The 17,620-nt window shown below is 32.7% G+C and overlaps 1 protein-coding gene across 4 annotated transcripts in view; it reads right to left on the reverse strand.

Moving 5' to 3' along the window:
• The window catches only part of LOC121378274 (calcium-activated potassium channel slowpoke-like), a 137,838-nt gene that overhangs the window by 35,721 nt on the left and 84,497 nt on the right, over positions 1-17,620 (reverse strand). For all 4 annotated transcript variants that reach the window (XM_041506359.1, XM_041506357.1, XM_041506356.1 and 1 more), the window contains exons 10-15: positions 17,163-17,315; positions 16,725-16,880; positions 14,848-14,960; positions 11,700-11,858; positions 10,771-10,847; positions 2,019-2,081 (exon numbers count right to left, since the gene is read on the reverse strand). In XM_041506359.1, the coding sequence (XP_041362293.1) occupies positions 2,019-2,081; positions 10,771-10,847; positions 11,700-11,858; positions 14,848-14,960; positions 16,725-16,880; positions 17,163-17,315 (721 nt within the window). The remainder of the gene's footprint in view (positions 1-2,018; positions 2,082-10,770; positions 10,848-11,699; positions 11,859-14,847; positions 14,961-16,724; positions 16,881-17,162; positions 17,316-17,620) is intronic.

A 17,620-nucleotide genomic window follows, 5' to 3' on the forward strand; every position in this document is an offset into this window, starting at 1 on the left:
TATATATATATATATATATATATATATATATAATGAATAGTTTTACAGTGCTGTTGCCTAAAACAGGATTATTATAGATTTTTAAAGAACACATTTAATAAATTTGAGTTCAATCTAAAGCCTTTACTATTCTGCAAAGTTTAAAACTGTCAGGGAGCAAAAGACAACCACCACTCAAAAGACACAATATATGCTTGTTAATTTTACATGCAGCTTTTGCTTTCCATCTCAAAACATTGTACAACTATTTGGATTAAGAAATTAGTACCAACAATGTCAATATTAGGAAGACAATTGCTAAATTAGATATTGTAAAAATGAAATAAATAAATAAATAACAAATAAATAAATAAATAACAAAACAAAAGAAGATTAGTTTAAATATACATAAACTAAGAGTAAAGTTGATATCAGTACAAATGGTCTAGAACATCTTCTCTGTTTCTAGCCTTTGTTTCCAGACTAAAATATCACAAGCAATTTCGATCCTTGATTCTCAGTTAATAATTAGTGGGTATACAGTCAACCCTATTATTAATGCAGCCACTGGTGTTAAAACAAAAAAAACTACATTAAAAAGCCACCTTATTATTCTGACACTTAATCTAATACAGTACAACTTAACCTGTACATAGTAAGTAGTCATAAGTTAAAAGTGGCCATTTTTAAATACTCTTTTATATGGGTTTTGAACACAAGTTTGAGTGTACATGCAAGGGATAAATATCAAAATAGGTGTCGGGACACATAGAAAACATTGGGATAATATAAATACTGTGTTACAACTTTTTAATATAAGCCAAAACTTGTACATATTTAGAGTTTACGCTGCCGTTGGCCAAATGCAACTCTTGATATGTCATTACCAAAAGAAAGAAAGAAATGTTTTATTTAATGACGCACTCAACACATTTTATTTACGGTTATATGGCGTCAGACATATGGTTAAGGACCACACAGATTTTGAGAGGAAACCCGCTGTTGCCACTACATGGGCTACTCTTTCTGATTAGCAGAAATGGATCTTTTATTTGCACTTCCCACAGGCAGGATAGCACAAACCATGGCCTTTGTTGAACCAGTTATGGATCACTGGTTGGTGTAAGTGTTTTACACCTACCCATTGAGCTTTGCAGAGCACTCATTCAGGGTTTGGTAAGGTATCTGGATTAAAAATCCCATGCCTCGACTGGGATCCAAACCCAGTACCTACCAGCCTGTAGACCGATGGCCTACCACGATGCCACTGAGGCCGGTTGTCATTACCAATTCACCAAAAAGCTGTGTATCCTTTGTATGTGTATATAGCTAATATAAAAAAGAATTCTCTAATCAAATTCACCAAATTGCTATTAATTTTTGGCATAAGCCCTACATCTTTCAATGAAATTTTTGTTTTGGCAAATATATCTCATTACTAATTTATAAAAAAAGCTAATTTAAAAATGGTGTGTCATTTTTATTTGTATAGCCAGGGTTTCTGACAGCGGGTAAAATGGGTATGGCGCAATACCCAAATATTTTTGCAGATTTTTTATTTTAAGTTAGCTTTTTGACAAAATTAATTACTCTTATCATTATTGTATGATTTGCTTGACCCAAACCCTAAACATAACCCATTTTCTTTCTGGGAGAAGGACCCCCAGACTGGTTGCATTCAATTCCATAGTGTCATATCCAAAATTTTCTTTCTGGCAGAAAAACTGATATCTATTTGAAAAAAGAATTCTGTTAAATAGCTAAATGTTACTTAAACTTGGCTACACATTTTCTGATCCAAATCACCAAATTGCTATTAATTTTTGGTATCCAGCTTAAACCCTACATCTTTCAATGAAAAGAAAAAATAATGGTTTGTTTTACTAAATGCTTTTAACAGGGATGTAAGAACAAAAAGCTGTATTAATTGTTGTGATTGTTAACAGGAGTGAGTTTTAAGTGACCAATTTTTTTTATACTCATTTATATGCATGGGATAAATATCAAATAATTATGTGATGTTGACAGGAGTGCATTACCGTCTATGGGAGGAACAAGTGGTGTAGCACGGGGGTTGTTAGAGGTTTCAGATCGCTGAAGGGCTGCATAAAACAAACCAAACTGTGATCAAACAAAAATACAAACACAAACACAAACTGGCCAACTCTACTGGTGTCTTTATCAACATCATTCGTATACATGATTGAAGAATTCATTTCTAAAATGTGATATAGTAGAATCTTGTTAGTTCAAAATCAGAAAAGTTATATACACTGCAACCCTTGAACCAAAAACAAAGTTCCGAGTTTGACTTACACGATGTTGACCGAATGGTTAGGTCTTGTGCACTGACAGTGTTCGAGCCAACGGGATTCAACTGTATGTACATAGTTCCAGATTTTGGAGTTAGCACTGAAGGTATTCTGTTAGTTAGTACAACTCTAACAATATGGCCATACAGTTTTTATGAAAACACAATCCAACTGAAGGGGATGTTAATTTTAAAACTGAGTTTCGTGTGTTATATTCTACATCATGCTGCAACAAAATAAACATGATAAAAATTGATATATTTTATTTTGGAAATGAATTCTTCATATCCTCAAAGTTAAAAATTGTGTTTTTTTACTTCAGAAAGAAAACCTCAGAACATAATTAAATAGTTTTTTTCAGCATTCTTTAATTGAGATAGGACTAAATAAATTATCTATATGAACAATAAGTGAATATGTTCCAAGACAGCTTCAAAACATATTTTTAAAAGTTTGTTTCAAAATATAATCTTCCATAAGAAATAAATATTGTCAGATCTTTCAAAATTGTTGTGATTTGGTTTAATTTGAGATAGTTTGACAGTGGTGCCTAATTCCCCCACCATTGTTCCATTTACCTATACATGTAGTTTATTTTACATACTGCATGGAAAGTTTTGCTAAAATATTTATAAATTAAAAGTGAGGATAAAAAAAAAAAAAACCTCTTCATTATTAATTACATTAAAGTAAAGGTAACTTTTCAGTGTGAATTAACTCTCATTATGCTAACATCAAATTCATTCAACATTAACCATACATATATTTTAATTACAGTATGTGTTAATGGGTGGGTATGTCATACACATAAATGTTCATATAAATGTTTAATAACAAAAGGTTTTTGTGTTGAAAATGATATTGTTGATAAAGACACAAAGTAAAGCTAACCTAATTATTGCAAACTGAATTAATTCAAATTAAAAAATTACTAGTTTTTCTTAATAAATTACTGTCTCAAAATACAAAACGTTAAAATTTATTTTGTTTAACGACACCACTAGAGCACACTGATTTATTAATCATTGGCTACTGAATGTCAAACATTTGGTAATTTTGACATGTAGTTTAAGAAAGGAAACCTGCTACATTTTTCCACTAATGGCAAGGGAATTTTTATATGTACCATGACATAAAACAAGACAGTACATACCATGGACTTTGATACACCAGTCGTGGTGCACTGGCTAGAATGAATGCAATGAATAAATTAATGAATGTTTAACAACACCCCAGCACAAAAAAATATCTGCTATTGGGTGTTGGCTGGAAGAACAAATAGCCCAGACCGATAACACATCAATCAATTCCTGTCCCACCTCAAGATATATGCTTTAGCAAGCAATCATGACATGATGCATAGCATAATGCTAGGTAATATCTAACTTTTAGCATTTCTTAGCCATGTTAATGCTAAAATTTAGAAGCATAAATATTATTTGCTTGACCAGTTCAACTGTAAGCCCATTTAAATCAAATATGTTAATCTCATAAAATCATTAATATTTAGATTTTCTTTTAAAAATTGTAAATATTACAAATGTGTAATACATTTGATATTTCATGGGCATATTAAATGTTTTAAATAAATGTAGTAAGTTTGCAATCCATTCTTATTCTGTCAGTTATATGTAGCAAAAAACACACACACAAAAAAGTCTAAACCAAATTTTTTAAATTTACATGAGACAAAATTTTATAAAATATTTACTTAAACATTTAAGTATAATTTTGTAAAAGTATAACTTTATTGCATCAACCCAAAAAAAAAGAGGGGAAAAAAAAAGAGAAATTTGTTTTTAAATTGTATCAACAGATTAATATTTGAAATTGAATCAACAACAGTACAGTTAAAGGTACTATCAGATTTTCAAAGTTTAACTAACAGCAATGATCTGTCGTGTATATATGTGACTGTATACACTTGAATACTATAATATGTTATGAACATTACTGGTTATATATTACCTTCATATGAGATACAGCTATATGTGTACCACTAGTCATATAATAGGAAATAGGGCTGGTTCTAATTATTTTAATTCCTGTACAACATAGCATACATGCAATTACAATTGTCACAATTTAAGCTTGTGTGATACAGATCATTACTATAAGTTGCACAGTGTGACCGCTCACAAGCAAAGCAGTGTGTAAAGATGTATAGTCAAATAATACTACAATACAATGAAATTTTAATATATTATAACATGATGGAAACTCGAAGTGTTTTAAAGCAACCAATAGGGTGAATAAGCATATCAAATAAATGTTTTAATTTCAATAACATAATAATAATAATGATAATAATGATGATGATGATGATAATAATAATTAAAAAAAAATAAAAAAATAATAATAATAGTAATAGTAATAATAATAGTAATAGTAAGGGTTAGACTTAGTGTGCCAGAGTATTAAAGGGGAAATGTGCAAGGTACATTAAGGGAATTTTATTTTTAATAACTTTGTCAAACAATGACCAAATTCTTTGATATTTTAATCCATGTTAGTAACATAAGATTTACAATAAAAGCCACATCTTCAAGTTATTGCATAAACAATAATGGAAGGACATCTTGATATAACCAACACCGTATCTGACAAAATGACACTTTCATTAATGTGAGGGTTTTTTTTATATAAAGAAATAAAAACTAACTACGAAAAAAGGAAAATCCTTAATTATAAAAGTTAATGTTACCATCAATACCAAAATATATCTAAAAATTCAACTATGGATAAATGTATCAATTCTAATAAACATATGTCTGGGAAATACCAAAATCCACAACATGTTATTGTTAATGTGAGTCAAATTTATTTCTTAGTAAAGGAAAAACATTAATAAAGCAGTCAACCATGACAACTAGTAACCAATGCAATGTGAGTGTCAGTATCCTAGCAATTCTGCCAGTCAATAAACTGGATATGCCATATACAATACTGTAAAAACTTTGATATAGATAATGCCAAAATACAAAATTAGTTTTATGAAGCTACCTTATCAAGCCATATGGATTATTGAAGTTTTTAATTATTAAATAATGTATCATATTGAAATCATGGGCTTCATATTCACATCAGCTAAAACTTCCCATGTTTAAAAACCCTTTTTTAAAATACATATTTGACATGAAAGCATTAAAAATCTGTATGTCACCTTTTATAAATACACACTTTTTGTCCTGAAGTAACAAACAAAAATCAGAAAGTGTATTCACATTATGAGTCATATATTATTAGTTACTGGTGCATTTTAAGTCAGGGTATCATAACTCTCCATTCATGAAAAAGTACTGGACTGGAGTCAAATTTGAGTTTCAAATTTAACATTTTATAATGCCAAACATAGTGGATTAACATAATGTGTATTTAAATGGCATATCCGTGAATATCTTTTCTGGCAGAAATTGTATTTCTGTATAGTCATATTTGCTTGCCACCAAACATTTGTGATGTGAATTTTAGTTTATTAAGCAGCTACAATAGCTAAACCCCAAAGATCCTACCAAACTGATCTGAATATGTAACTTCATCAAATACACTATTAACATGCGGTCGAGCTGAAAAGAACAAAAATAATCTCATAATGGAACATTATTATATTACCCAAGTGGAATTTTCATTGAACATATTTATTATGCACTGTTTTAGTACAGTTAACTTAGTCTAAACTGGAAGGAAGAAGGAAATGCTTTATTTGATGACACACTCAACACATTTTATTTACGGTTATATGGTTTCAGACATATGGTTAAAGGTAGACTAAACTCCAACAAGAGCCTTATGTGTTGGAAAGATGCATACCATGACCACCAACACATACTGACACTTTAACAAATGAAAAACGCGTAATTTTAGAATTAATAAAAAACCATGATTATTCCTGCTAACTGGGGGCAGCCATTTTGTTTCGTTTTTGTGATGTCCGGTGGTATAGCTTGGGGCGAAGTGACGTCAGCTCAGGTCCAACTTCTTTATTATGCACAGTGTAAACAAATGCTCTAATTTACGACAAGGCACTTCGCTTTCATCAACCTGACTTGTAAAACAACATAAATGACTTGATAGTATAATAAACTATTTAACTAAATATATTTCAATTTGCATCAATATAACGAAATGGAGTTATAGTATTTTTTTCTTTTAAAAATCCAAAGAAAAAATGCATATTATTAGGCCTATTGGTAGGATACCTTCGAGCAAAAATGACCACTCACAATACCCAAGTGATAATTTTCTTTTCTCTGGGACTACGTAATTGGTAAGTTTTGTGATTTTAGATGGGAAAGTCTACTTAATCCAGGGTTTTACAGAATTACTTACAGTAATAAAGCTGGCAAAGTCCATTACGATTTGAGGTTATCACACAATACCCTGTGATCTTAATAAAAGAGGCACATCTTTTTAGTGTCTAGACACAGTGTCTAGGGAACATCTAAATATACACCTGCCAATCAAGAACCACAGGTACAGGGTAAAGAAAAGACCAATTAAGCAAGAAAACACTTCGACTATTATTTTAGTATGTGGGTTAATTTATATACAAAATATAATACAGTTATTTCAACACTTTGATAATGGTGGTTTATTTTGTATTGAAAAATAAACCACATATACACGTTGCTGTGTTACTGGGATAGATATTATTACAGAACATTGCGATGCATCCGCAAAAATCAGGTATGTTTTGTTTCTTCAGTTCGAAGACTAATTCCTGATGTGACACGTTAGGTATTACGTAACCACCAGCTCGCCAGAGGGCATATTCACACAGATGGTACAAAATGGCTGCGCCCTTATATATAATAGCCGTCACATTTAACCGTTTTATTAATTAACTATACGATTATACTTGTTGATATTAAGCAATAATGTGCATTATGTATCATTATGTCCAAAAGCCTTGCTTTAGCATTCCTTTAAGGACCACACAGATATTGAGAGAGGAAAGCCACTGTCGCCACTTCATGGGCTACTCTTTCTGATAAGCAGCAAGGGATCTTTTATATGCACCATCCCACAGATAGACATACCATGGCCTTTATTACACCAGTTGTGGAGCACTGGCTGGAATGAGAAATAGCCCAATGGAAAAAGGATGCACTCAACACATTTTATTTATGGTTATATGGCCCACCAAAGGGGATCAATCCTAGATTGATCACGCATCAGGTGAGTGCTGTACTAGTCTAAACTGGAGTCATATGAAGCTGACAGAATGCAATATAGTTTCAAGACTAACAAGGGCTAACAATCAAAAAGGGTATGTCCAAAATCACGAACCTCGATAAAAAAAATCTTCAGAGAAAACCTGCTACATTTTTTTTTATTAGCAGCAGGGACCTTTTATGTGCACTTTCCCATAGACAGGACAGCACATATGACCTTTGATATACTAGACATGGAGCACTGGTTGGAAGTGTGTGTGTGTGTGCGTGGGTTGGGGGAACACAAAGATCAATTAATCAGAGACTGGGTCCATTGAGGATTTCATCCTGTTACCCAAACACCTCAAACATGTGCTCTACCAACTGAGCTACATCCTGCCCCTGATTTTGAACTACATCCTGCCCCTGATTTTGAACTACATCCTGCCCCTGATTTTGAACTACATCCTGCCCCTGATTTTCAGGAGAAAGTTAAAGTTTATTTTGTTAAATCCTTGGCTATTGGATGTCAAACATTTCGTAGATTTATTATTTTTTTCCAGAAGATTTGTTTTTTTAATGCATTCAGAAAATAAAAAAAATAAAGTAGTTTTATTAATTTCTCAAATTATGCACCTTTTCATCATTCCTATTCATTATTCATATATCTCTTCCCACTAAAAAAACTGTTAAGAAAAATATGATACAGAGAATTGATCTGATTTTCACAAAGAGTGACTGTAATCAATTTCAGTTGTCAGCCGTCAATTACAAAGACAATTTTTTAATGTTAAACATGTATCTCAAAATGTGTCTTTAAAAAATCAATCTAGTGAGACAGTGAGTCTAGACAAAGTAATTCTTCAAAGCATAATAATAATAAAAAAATTCTATTGACATTTACATTTAAAGTATTTAAATAATTTAAATAATCTATTAAAAAAATTGCTATACTGTTGGGTTTTTTTAATTCATATATATATAATGTTGGCAAATTTTGTTATTGGTTTATGATACCAATGTATATAACTTCTTTGTTATTAAAAAAAGAGAGAATTTTCAAATAGAACAAATACACATGCAAAACCACTTAACATCATTAATACAAACTAAACACATGCTATTTTTGATTATAATTATTGTTTTTAATTTAAAGACTTGTAAATAAAATATTTAGCTATCTTAATGTACCAAGTATTGTTTTAGCTATAGTGTGCAAATAGGTAATCTGAAATATGAGTGAGACAGTTCAGTTTTCATGCATACTAATATTAATAAAATAATGTACAGTTTTTACAGCATTCAGAAATAAAACAGTCAGACAAGTAAATATGAAATATAATATATGTATCAGTAAATTAAACATGAATATAAACATACAGATACATCAACAACATTCAGTAATATTCATGCAACTTTCATGCTATTAGTTAGATGTGCTGTGTTTTTAAAAAATATTGTGAATTTAGTACACAATATAAAGAAATAAAAACTAGTATAGATATATTTTTTTAAAAAGAGAAAAATTTATAAACATTATAAAGGGATAAATATATTTGTTAGAAAAGATAGTTAGTAGTTAATTATAAAAAATAAACACATGTATTTAAAGTTTAGTGATTAGTAAATTATAAAGGGATACATCTGTTTGAAAATATACCGTAGTAATGTTATTAAAATATAAGTGATAAATATATCTCGTTATTTTTTTTTTTACTTCTTAAAAGTAAACAGTGAATTTCTCTTAATATTGATTAAGTAAAATTGTAACTAAAAAGGAAAACTTAATATACATTTTATTGTAATTTACTACTCACAAGAACAAATAATTTTGGAAAAATATAACCAAATATTAAAAATATTAATAATTTATGTATTACTATTCAAACTTAAAATATGTTAAAAAAATTGCCCAAAATCACTTTTTACTTCTTCCCCCACCCTCATTTTCAATATAGTTATACGCACATAATATAAAACAAAATGCCTACAATATATTACAGAAAATTCACTAAACAAAAGCCCCTGATACTTAATAAAAATTTATTTGCAGTGTACAGGTACATACAGGTAGCTTAATGAAAATAAGTTTATATATTACATTCATTATAAACAAACATAAAATCAGCATGTCCTCCATAACATGCATGTATGACACAGACAGGCTTCAAAAATAAATATATAATTATCTTGAGAAATTTTCTTTACAAGACAAATAGATATTAAAATTGTCCAAGTGGAGTGTGCCATTTAGATATACATGTACGAACACAGACATTTAACAAAATAAAATACCTAAAACGGCTGCTGCTCCCTTCTTGAACATGGCCACTTCAGAAACAAATTATACAATGTATATATCATTGTCTTCAGGTTAAATATATATGTTAATTTGAAATCTAGCAATAGCTATAGATACCGAGATAATAAAGACTGTTTGTCTACAAAATACCGGTCTAGGATTTATAAGGGGACACTTCAGAAACAAATTATACAATGTGTATATCATTGACTTCAGGTTAAATTTACATATTAATCTCAGGGGTGGAACAGTGTAAAAAAATAGTGGTATGGCTCAAGGTTGCCAGACTCTTTTAAATTCACCTGTGAAAGACATTTTCACAGATACAACAAATATAATCCCCCCCCCCCCCCAAAAAAAAAAAAAACGTGGTACAGCCATATGGCCATACTGTCTGTGCCAGTCCTGAATCTGGAATCTAACATTAGTTATAGATAACAAGGGTAATAAAGACTATCTGTCTATGATATATTGCCCCATATCTAGCGATAGCGAATGAAGCTAACGTTTGCAAACTATATAACTGGTCCCCAATGTGATCATTTGGCTTAACATGATGTAGCAAATGTTTTTCTGCTTGGTCTCTGCTTTGGTGTAGGATTTCTGAGGGAGGATGAAAATTCTAATAAAGAACCATCTTGAACTCAGTGGAAGACCATTTCCACCCTGATAATCTAAAGCATCCTGATGGTTATACAAGATTAGAAAACTCTGCATTTACAAACCCTTGCAATTAAGACAATGTCCACAGCAAAAAAACACATGCAATTGAAAAAACCCTGAATATAAGCAAAGGCAAAAAAGTGCCATGGAGAACTAAAAACTCCATGACATTGCCGGTTGCCGTGGGCAATTGCAGGGATTGTTTTAAATGCATTATGAAAAACAGATGTTAGTGCTTTAATAAAAATGAATTAGGTAAAACAAGACATTTCTTCTTAAGTAGTGTCTGGACTCCCATGTCGCCCTCTCTAGATCTGCCCCTGAATATATGTAATTAAAGAATAATAATGCTGTCACTTACATGGTCGACATCGACATTTCTTAATAGCTCGTACATCTGTGACCTCACTATGGCAACTTTTACAGTAATAGAAAGCTCTGAAATGTATAATTGATATACACAAATATATTTCATCTGATTTACATAGATATTTAAAAATTTCAAATTTTACAAAGATATTTTTCTTTTTATTGAGCCACATTATTTGATCAATAGCAAATCAAGAAGTGTTCATTAACCAGCAAGTTGTAGTAGGCATTGTACCCCCAAAAAAACCCCCACACCATTAGAGCTTCCTACGCCAGTTCCAGCCAAAGCACTTCAGACAAGCACTCTATTGACTGAGCTAGATCCCAACCCTAAATATAAAAGTGCCTTAGTTTAAGAATGCCTTTTTTATCCAAGTAGAGAAGACTTCATTGCATCTCTTTTTTTTCCTTGTTTCCTTTATTCTTTCTCCTTTCTCTTTCTCAATAATATTTATTTCTGTTTATATTTAAATTGCAAAAATATATTACTGTTGTAATATGTATGTATTTTAGAGAAGGCCTAGTAAGTTGTGTAACTAGTGCCTAATCCATTTGTTCTTTAAAAAGCAATAAAAAATGTTTCAATCAAAAAGTATAGAAGACCCTATAAAACAACCCTCCCCCAATTTATTATCAGTTTCTGGTGTCAAATACATTAGCTCTGCACAGGGTTCAAAACATCTGAATAATCAAGTAACATTTCTGTGGGCAAAATATAATACACAATTCCAGCTTCTAAAATTAAAAAAAATTAATATTAAAATCTGTTGTAATGTTTTTCAATATAATAACAGCTAAAACATTGTATTAACATCTTAAAACTAGTCTTTCAAAATCTGTAGGCCCTACTTTGTGTTTTAAGGTTTGTACCAGTATGTGATAATAACAGCTAAAAAATATATAATAAGATATACTAATAACCTTTTAACTTCTTCAGCTGATTCAGCAACAAAGAAGCCTTGTGTAGCATTTTCTATTTTAACCTTGGGACCAGGATTGATGGCTAGAGTGCTCTCCCTTATATCCTCTTGCCGAACTTCTATTGCCAACAGCAAAAGCTTCAGTTTTGTAAAACAAAGCCTGAAAGATAAAATATCAAAACATAATGTTTCATTAAGAAACTTGTAGTAAAATTTATACAAGAAACAGAATTTCTTCCTTTGACTCATCCGAGATTACCATTTTAATATTTTAGAAATATTAAAGAAAGATATACACATGTGTGTGTATTACCAAGAATGGAGATTTACTATTGAAATGTCTTCCTGAACCAAGATGATAGTCACTCTCTCAAAAGACACAACAATATGGCAGCAACATATAACTTTTTTCTTCTGTTTTTTTTTTTTTTTTAATAGTAGCACAATCAACATTCTGGGCATAGTAAATATAGACTTTTTCAACTTATTTCCGTGCTTATATCCACTTAAGGTTCAAGCACACTGTCCTGAGCACACACTTCAGCTTTCAGAGCTGTCTGTCCAGGACAGTGGGTTAGTTGTTAGTGGTTAGTGAGAAAGAAGAGGGTGTAGTGGTCGTACACCTACCCATTGAGTCGTTAAAACTCACTCTGGGTGGGAATCGGTACCAAGCTACGAACCCAGTACCTACCAGCCTTATGTCCAATGTCTTAACCATGACACCACTGAGGCCTGTTTAATTAAGTCATTCTTTCTCTCAGAAGAGAAGATAATAGGTCAGCATGTAGTAGAAATGAATGAATGAATGAATGTTTAACGACACCCCAGCATGAACAATACACATGTACATTGGCTATTGGGTGTCAAACTATGGTAAATGCAACAATAATGTGATGAGAAAAATCAATATAAAAATTCAAAAGTTAAATAAAAACACAGTGTAAAGAACTGTGTAAAAATACAAATATCACAGATATATAATATTAAAATTTAGAATAAAAGTCTGTATCACGTAAAAACTGCAATAAAAGTTCTGGATGGAATCGAAATGATTACATCACATTTTTTTGACGAAATATATCTTTTCTAGTTTCTTGCAGATACTTACACTCCTCCAAAATGTGGTGTACCATCAGAGGTAGTAGAAAGGAAGATGAGAAATATATATATTTTTTTTTCAACAAACATAGACTCACAGGATCACTGCTAATTTAGACCTGACAATATGGCAGCAAAGAGTATAGCAAGTAAAATGTTTACAGTGAACTCTGTCTAAACCAGACTCACTTCGTACCGTCGAAATAGTCCAGTTTACATAGAGGACCGGTTTAGACAGAGTTCATCCAGAGTTATGGTTCTTGAATGATCGACCACTCGCGATCAACAATGACATTTGAACCCATGGATGGTTGGGAAACAAAGTCATACAAGCCAGACTTGCAATCAATTATTTCACAAACATAACAAATATACCTAAAGCGACATTCCTGAGTTTGCTGCAATTATTAAGATGATATCCACTAACAAAGACTTTTTAATGATTGTAATTACATATCAAATATATTTTTCTGCATAAAATATTAGTGGCTGGATATTAAACGTTTTTCTGGTCGTTCTAATATTTGTACTAGGTTAAATTTCATTTTATTTCCTAAAACATTATTTATTCGTACGTATGAAATTATTTGAATAGAAAATCCAGATCTAACGACCTACCGCAATAAGAGTAAACTTCACACGAGTGTGATTACATTTTGTATTTGATCTTGTGACCGCATCCTAATTACTCGGCAAGTGACGATCATTGTTCAACTAATTAAGCAGCCCGTCGTTCAGTCACATCCCAATCCAGTGTAGACAAAGGTAATTAATGCATGAACGGTTCTTTCATTCTTGATTTGTGATCCGGAGTCTGGAGTAGACAGAGTACGGATTAGGCAGAGATGTATACCCAAGAGATACACAGTAGCTGGACGGGGCTGTAGAAATGGACCGGTTTACGCAGAGATCCGGATTACACAGAATCCGGTTTAGACAGAGTCCACTGTATTATTATTTTTTAATAGTCATGTAACTTGTGGTTATCAACATTCTGGACATAGACTCATTAAATAAATATTGACTTTGTTATGAATCAAGATCATAATTAAGTCATTCCTTCTCTCGGAAGTGAAGATAATAGGTTAGCATGTAGTAGCAAGTTTTTAACATTTTTTTCAATATACATAAGACTCACAGGATCACAGATAAATTATCTCATCTTTCAGACAAGAGTACGATAAAACAGCAAGAAAGTTAACTCAAGTTTGCTTCATTTAACGACACCACTAGAGCACAATGATTTATGAATTATCAGCTACTGGATGTCAAACATTTGGTAATTTTGACATATAGTCTTAGAGAGGAAACCTGCTACATTTTTCCATGAGTAGCAAGGGATGTTTTATATGCATCATCTCACAGACAGGATAGCACATACCACAGCCTTTGATATACCAATCATGGTCTACTAGCTGGAATAAAAAATAGCCCAATGGGCCTACCGACAGAGATCAATCCCAAACCGAATGTGCATCAAGCAAGCACTTTACCACTGGTCTACATCCCATCCCTCAGCAAGAAAGGACTGAAAGGGCAGTATAATTTATAAAGAACCCATTTCAGGGAAGGTCATTGCATTGAAGGCACTTGACAGATACTCCGTAGGATGAAACAGCAGGAAAGGTAAGAATTATTTTCTGGTTATGAAAACTGAAAGGGCAGTTAAAAGAACTCACTCTGCTGCTTCAGGGAAGGTCATTGCGTTGAAGGCACTTGACAGATACTCCATAGGATGCAACAGCAAGAAAGGTAAGAATTGTTTTATGGTTGTGAAAATTACTGAAAGGGCAGTATAAAGAATTCATTTCAGGGAATGAATGGAATCAATGAATGTTAACGACACCCCAGCCAAAAAATACACATCGGCTATTGGGTGTCACAAATGGTTAGTATGTGAAAATATTATTTAGATATATTTATGTAAAACCACAGTGTAAGGTCATCGCGTTGAAGGCACTTGACAGATACTCCATAGGATGAAACAGCAGGAAAGGTAAGAATGTTTTATGGTTGTGAAAATAACTGAAAGAGCAGTACAAAGAACTCACTCTGCTGCTTCAGGGAAGGTCATCGCGTTGAAGGCACTTGACAAATACTCTGTGTACATCTCCATGGCCGTACCCCGCATGTAGTCCGCCTGCCACTGAGCCATGTCACAGCCCTGCAAGCAAAACATCAACCATCAGCTTACATTTTAAACTGTTACAATGATCATGGTGGTGGTGGTGATGGTGATGGTGATGGTGATGGTGATAATGATTAATGGTAATTATGATAATGATGGTGATGGTGATAATAATTATTAATGGTGATGATGATGGTGGTGGTGGTGGAAATGATGATAATGCTGATGAAGGTGGAGGTGATTATGATGATGGCAGTATTGATGGTGATTACACTGATAATGATGATAATGCTGCTGATGATGATTGCATGTGATGGTGGTGGTGATTATGATAACAACAAAATGGATTATAATAGTTAATCATTTCAAGAACCAGGAGTTTATGAAGAAAAGCAAAACACTGAGTGAAAAGAATTCACCAAATTATATTCAAAATCCACTTCAGCTGAAAATGTCTGAATCAATATTTTCTACTAGCACTTAATTTTACCTGATGCCACCGATTCATGTAACTAATTCATGATGGAAACATCTGGCCAAATGCATCCATCTGTCAAGTGATCACCATACATGTAACTGGTCCTGTACAGCTAAACTAATTTGAACAAGAATATTGAAGCTACTCATGCATTTCCACCAGTGACAGTTAAGTGTTAATCACTAGACAATAGCACAATGGAGATTAACAGTGTACTACCAGTTAATAGCACTGCTGGGATTTCACCAATCAACATGTCAATTACAGCTCTATGGGATCAAATTCTGATCAGACCTGTCATTACTGGGGATAATATCAAGAGAATTATAGTGGCTTAATGAAAATCTGTTGACAAAATATGTTTGGCAGATAGTGAGGGTCACAAAACATAGAGGCTATTAAACTAACAATACGAATGGATCCTGAAAGGGACTGTCCTAAGTTTACAGCCATTGTAAGATGTTTGCGATAACAGAGCCGTAAAGGGACTGTCCTAAGTTTGCAGCCATTGTAATATGTTTGCGATAACAGAGCCGTAAAGGGACTGTCCTGAGTTTACAGCCATTGTAAGATGTTTGCGATAACAGAGACTTGTTGGCAACTACCATTTCATACCAAATATATTTTCTTGTTTAGAAAACCAGTGTCTGTATATCGAATGAAAAACATTAAGTAGGTTTCCTCTAAAGACTTCGAGTCAAAATTACCAAATGTCTGACATCCAACAGCTAATGAGTAATAAATAATAAATCTATGTGCTCTTGTGGTGTTATTAAACAAAACAAATTTGAAAAGTTGGAAGTAAGCCTATAGAGCACTGGAATTAAATTTGAAAAGTTGGAAGTAAGCCTATAGAGCACTGGAATTAAATTTGAAAAGTTGGAAGTAAGCCTATAGAGCACTGGAATTAAATTTGAAAAGTTGGAAGTAAGCCTATAGAGCACTGGAATTAAATTTGAAAAGTTGGAAGTAAGCCTATAGAGCACTGGAATTAAATTTGAAAAGTTGGAAGTAAGCCTGTAGAGCACTGGAATTAAATTTGAAAAGTTGGAAGTAAGCCTATAGAGCACTGGAATTAAATTTGAAAAGTTGGAAGTAAGCCTGTAGAGCACTGGAATTGGAATTAAATTTGAAATTGGAAGTAAGCCTGTAGAGCACTGGAATTAAATTTGTGGAAATAAATCAAGGATGGTACGTACATGTTTGTATGATCTCATGGTGAAGAGATTTTGGTACGTACATGTTTGTATGATCTCATGGTGAAGAGATTTTGGTACGTACATGTTTGTATGATCTCATGGTGAAGAGATGTTGGTACGTACATGTTTGTATGATCTCATGGTGAAAAGATTTGCCATCAGAGTGGAGAATCCTGGTGCTAGACAGCTCTGGGCAATGAATCCGAGTTTGAGTTCAGCAATGCAGACAGCATCATCACCTCGTTTCCAGTCCCAGCTGGGAATATTGAGCAAATAGCCCTGAAATAAAGTTATATAGTAAACAAATACATCTTCATTCCTTCGACAAAAACCACCTAATTGTTTTGTTTCGTTATCTGCATTCAAGCTATAGTTGATCATGCTGTTTTAATCTAAAATAGCAATCAAATAATGCTAGAAAACTAAAGATCAAAACTTAGTTTATATATTAATATGTACATTTTACTGTGATGAAGGCATAAACGGAGAATAGTCATTAATAAAATTACCTTCTCCAGATAAAGTTTCTATCTTATATTTATTATCATCGAATACACTTACCTTATTGTGGTACTGTAGCAGCTGCACGATGACCTTGATTTCAGAGTAGAAGTTTTTTATGGAGATCACCCGCATGATGTTCGCCGCATCCTCTTGGTCTGGATCCTGGCAATATTTGTTAGCAAGCACCAAACAGGCATCGGCCTGACGGACCTGAAAATACAATCCTTTTGCTAATCACAGACATACATGACAATATTTGTTAGCAAACGACGCACTCAACACATTTTATTTACGGTTATATGGCGTCAGACATATGGTTAAGGACCACACAGATTTTGACAGGAAACCCGCTGTCACTACTTCATGGGCTACTCTTTCCGATTAGCAGCAAGGGATCTTTTATTTGTGCTTCCCACAGGCAGGATAGCACAAACCATGGCCTTTGTTGAACCAGTTATGGATCACTGGTCGGACCAAGTGGTTTACACCTACCCATTGAGCCTTGCGGAGCACTC

The sequence above is a fragment of the Gigantopelta aegis genome, chromosome 8, assembly GCF_016097555.1.
Source record: "Gigantopelta aegis isolate Gae_Host chromosome 8, Gae_host_genome, whole genome shotgun sequence".
NCBI classification, from domain to species: Eukaryota; Metazoa; Mollusca; class Gastropoda; order Neomphalida; family Peltospiridae; genus Gigantopelta; species Gigantopelta aegis.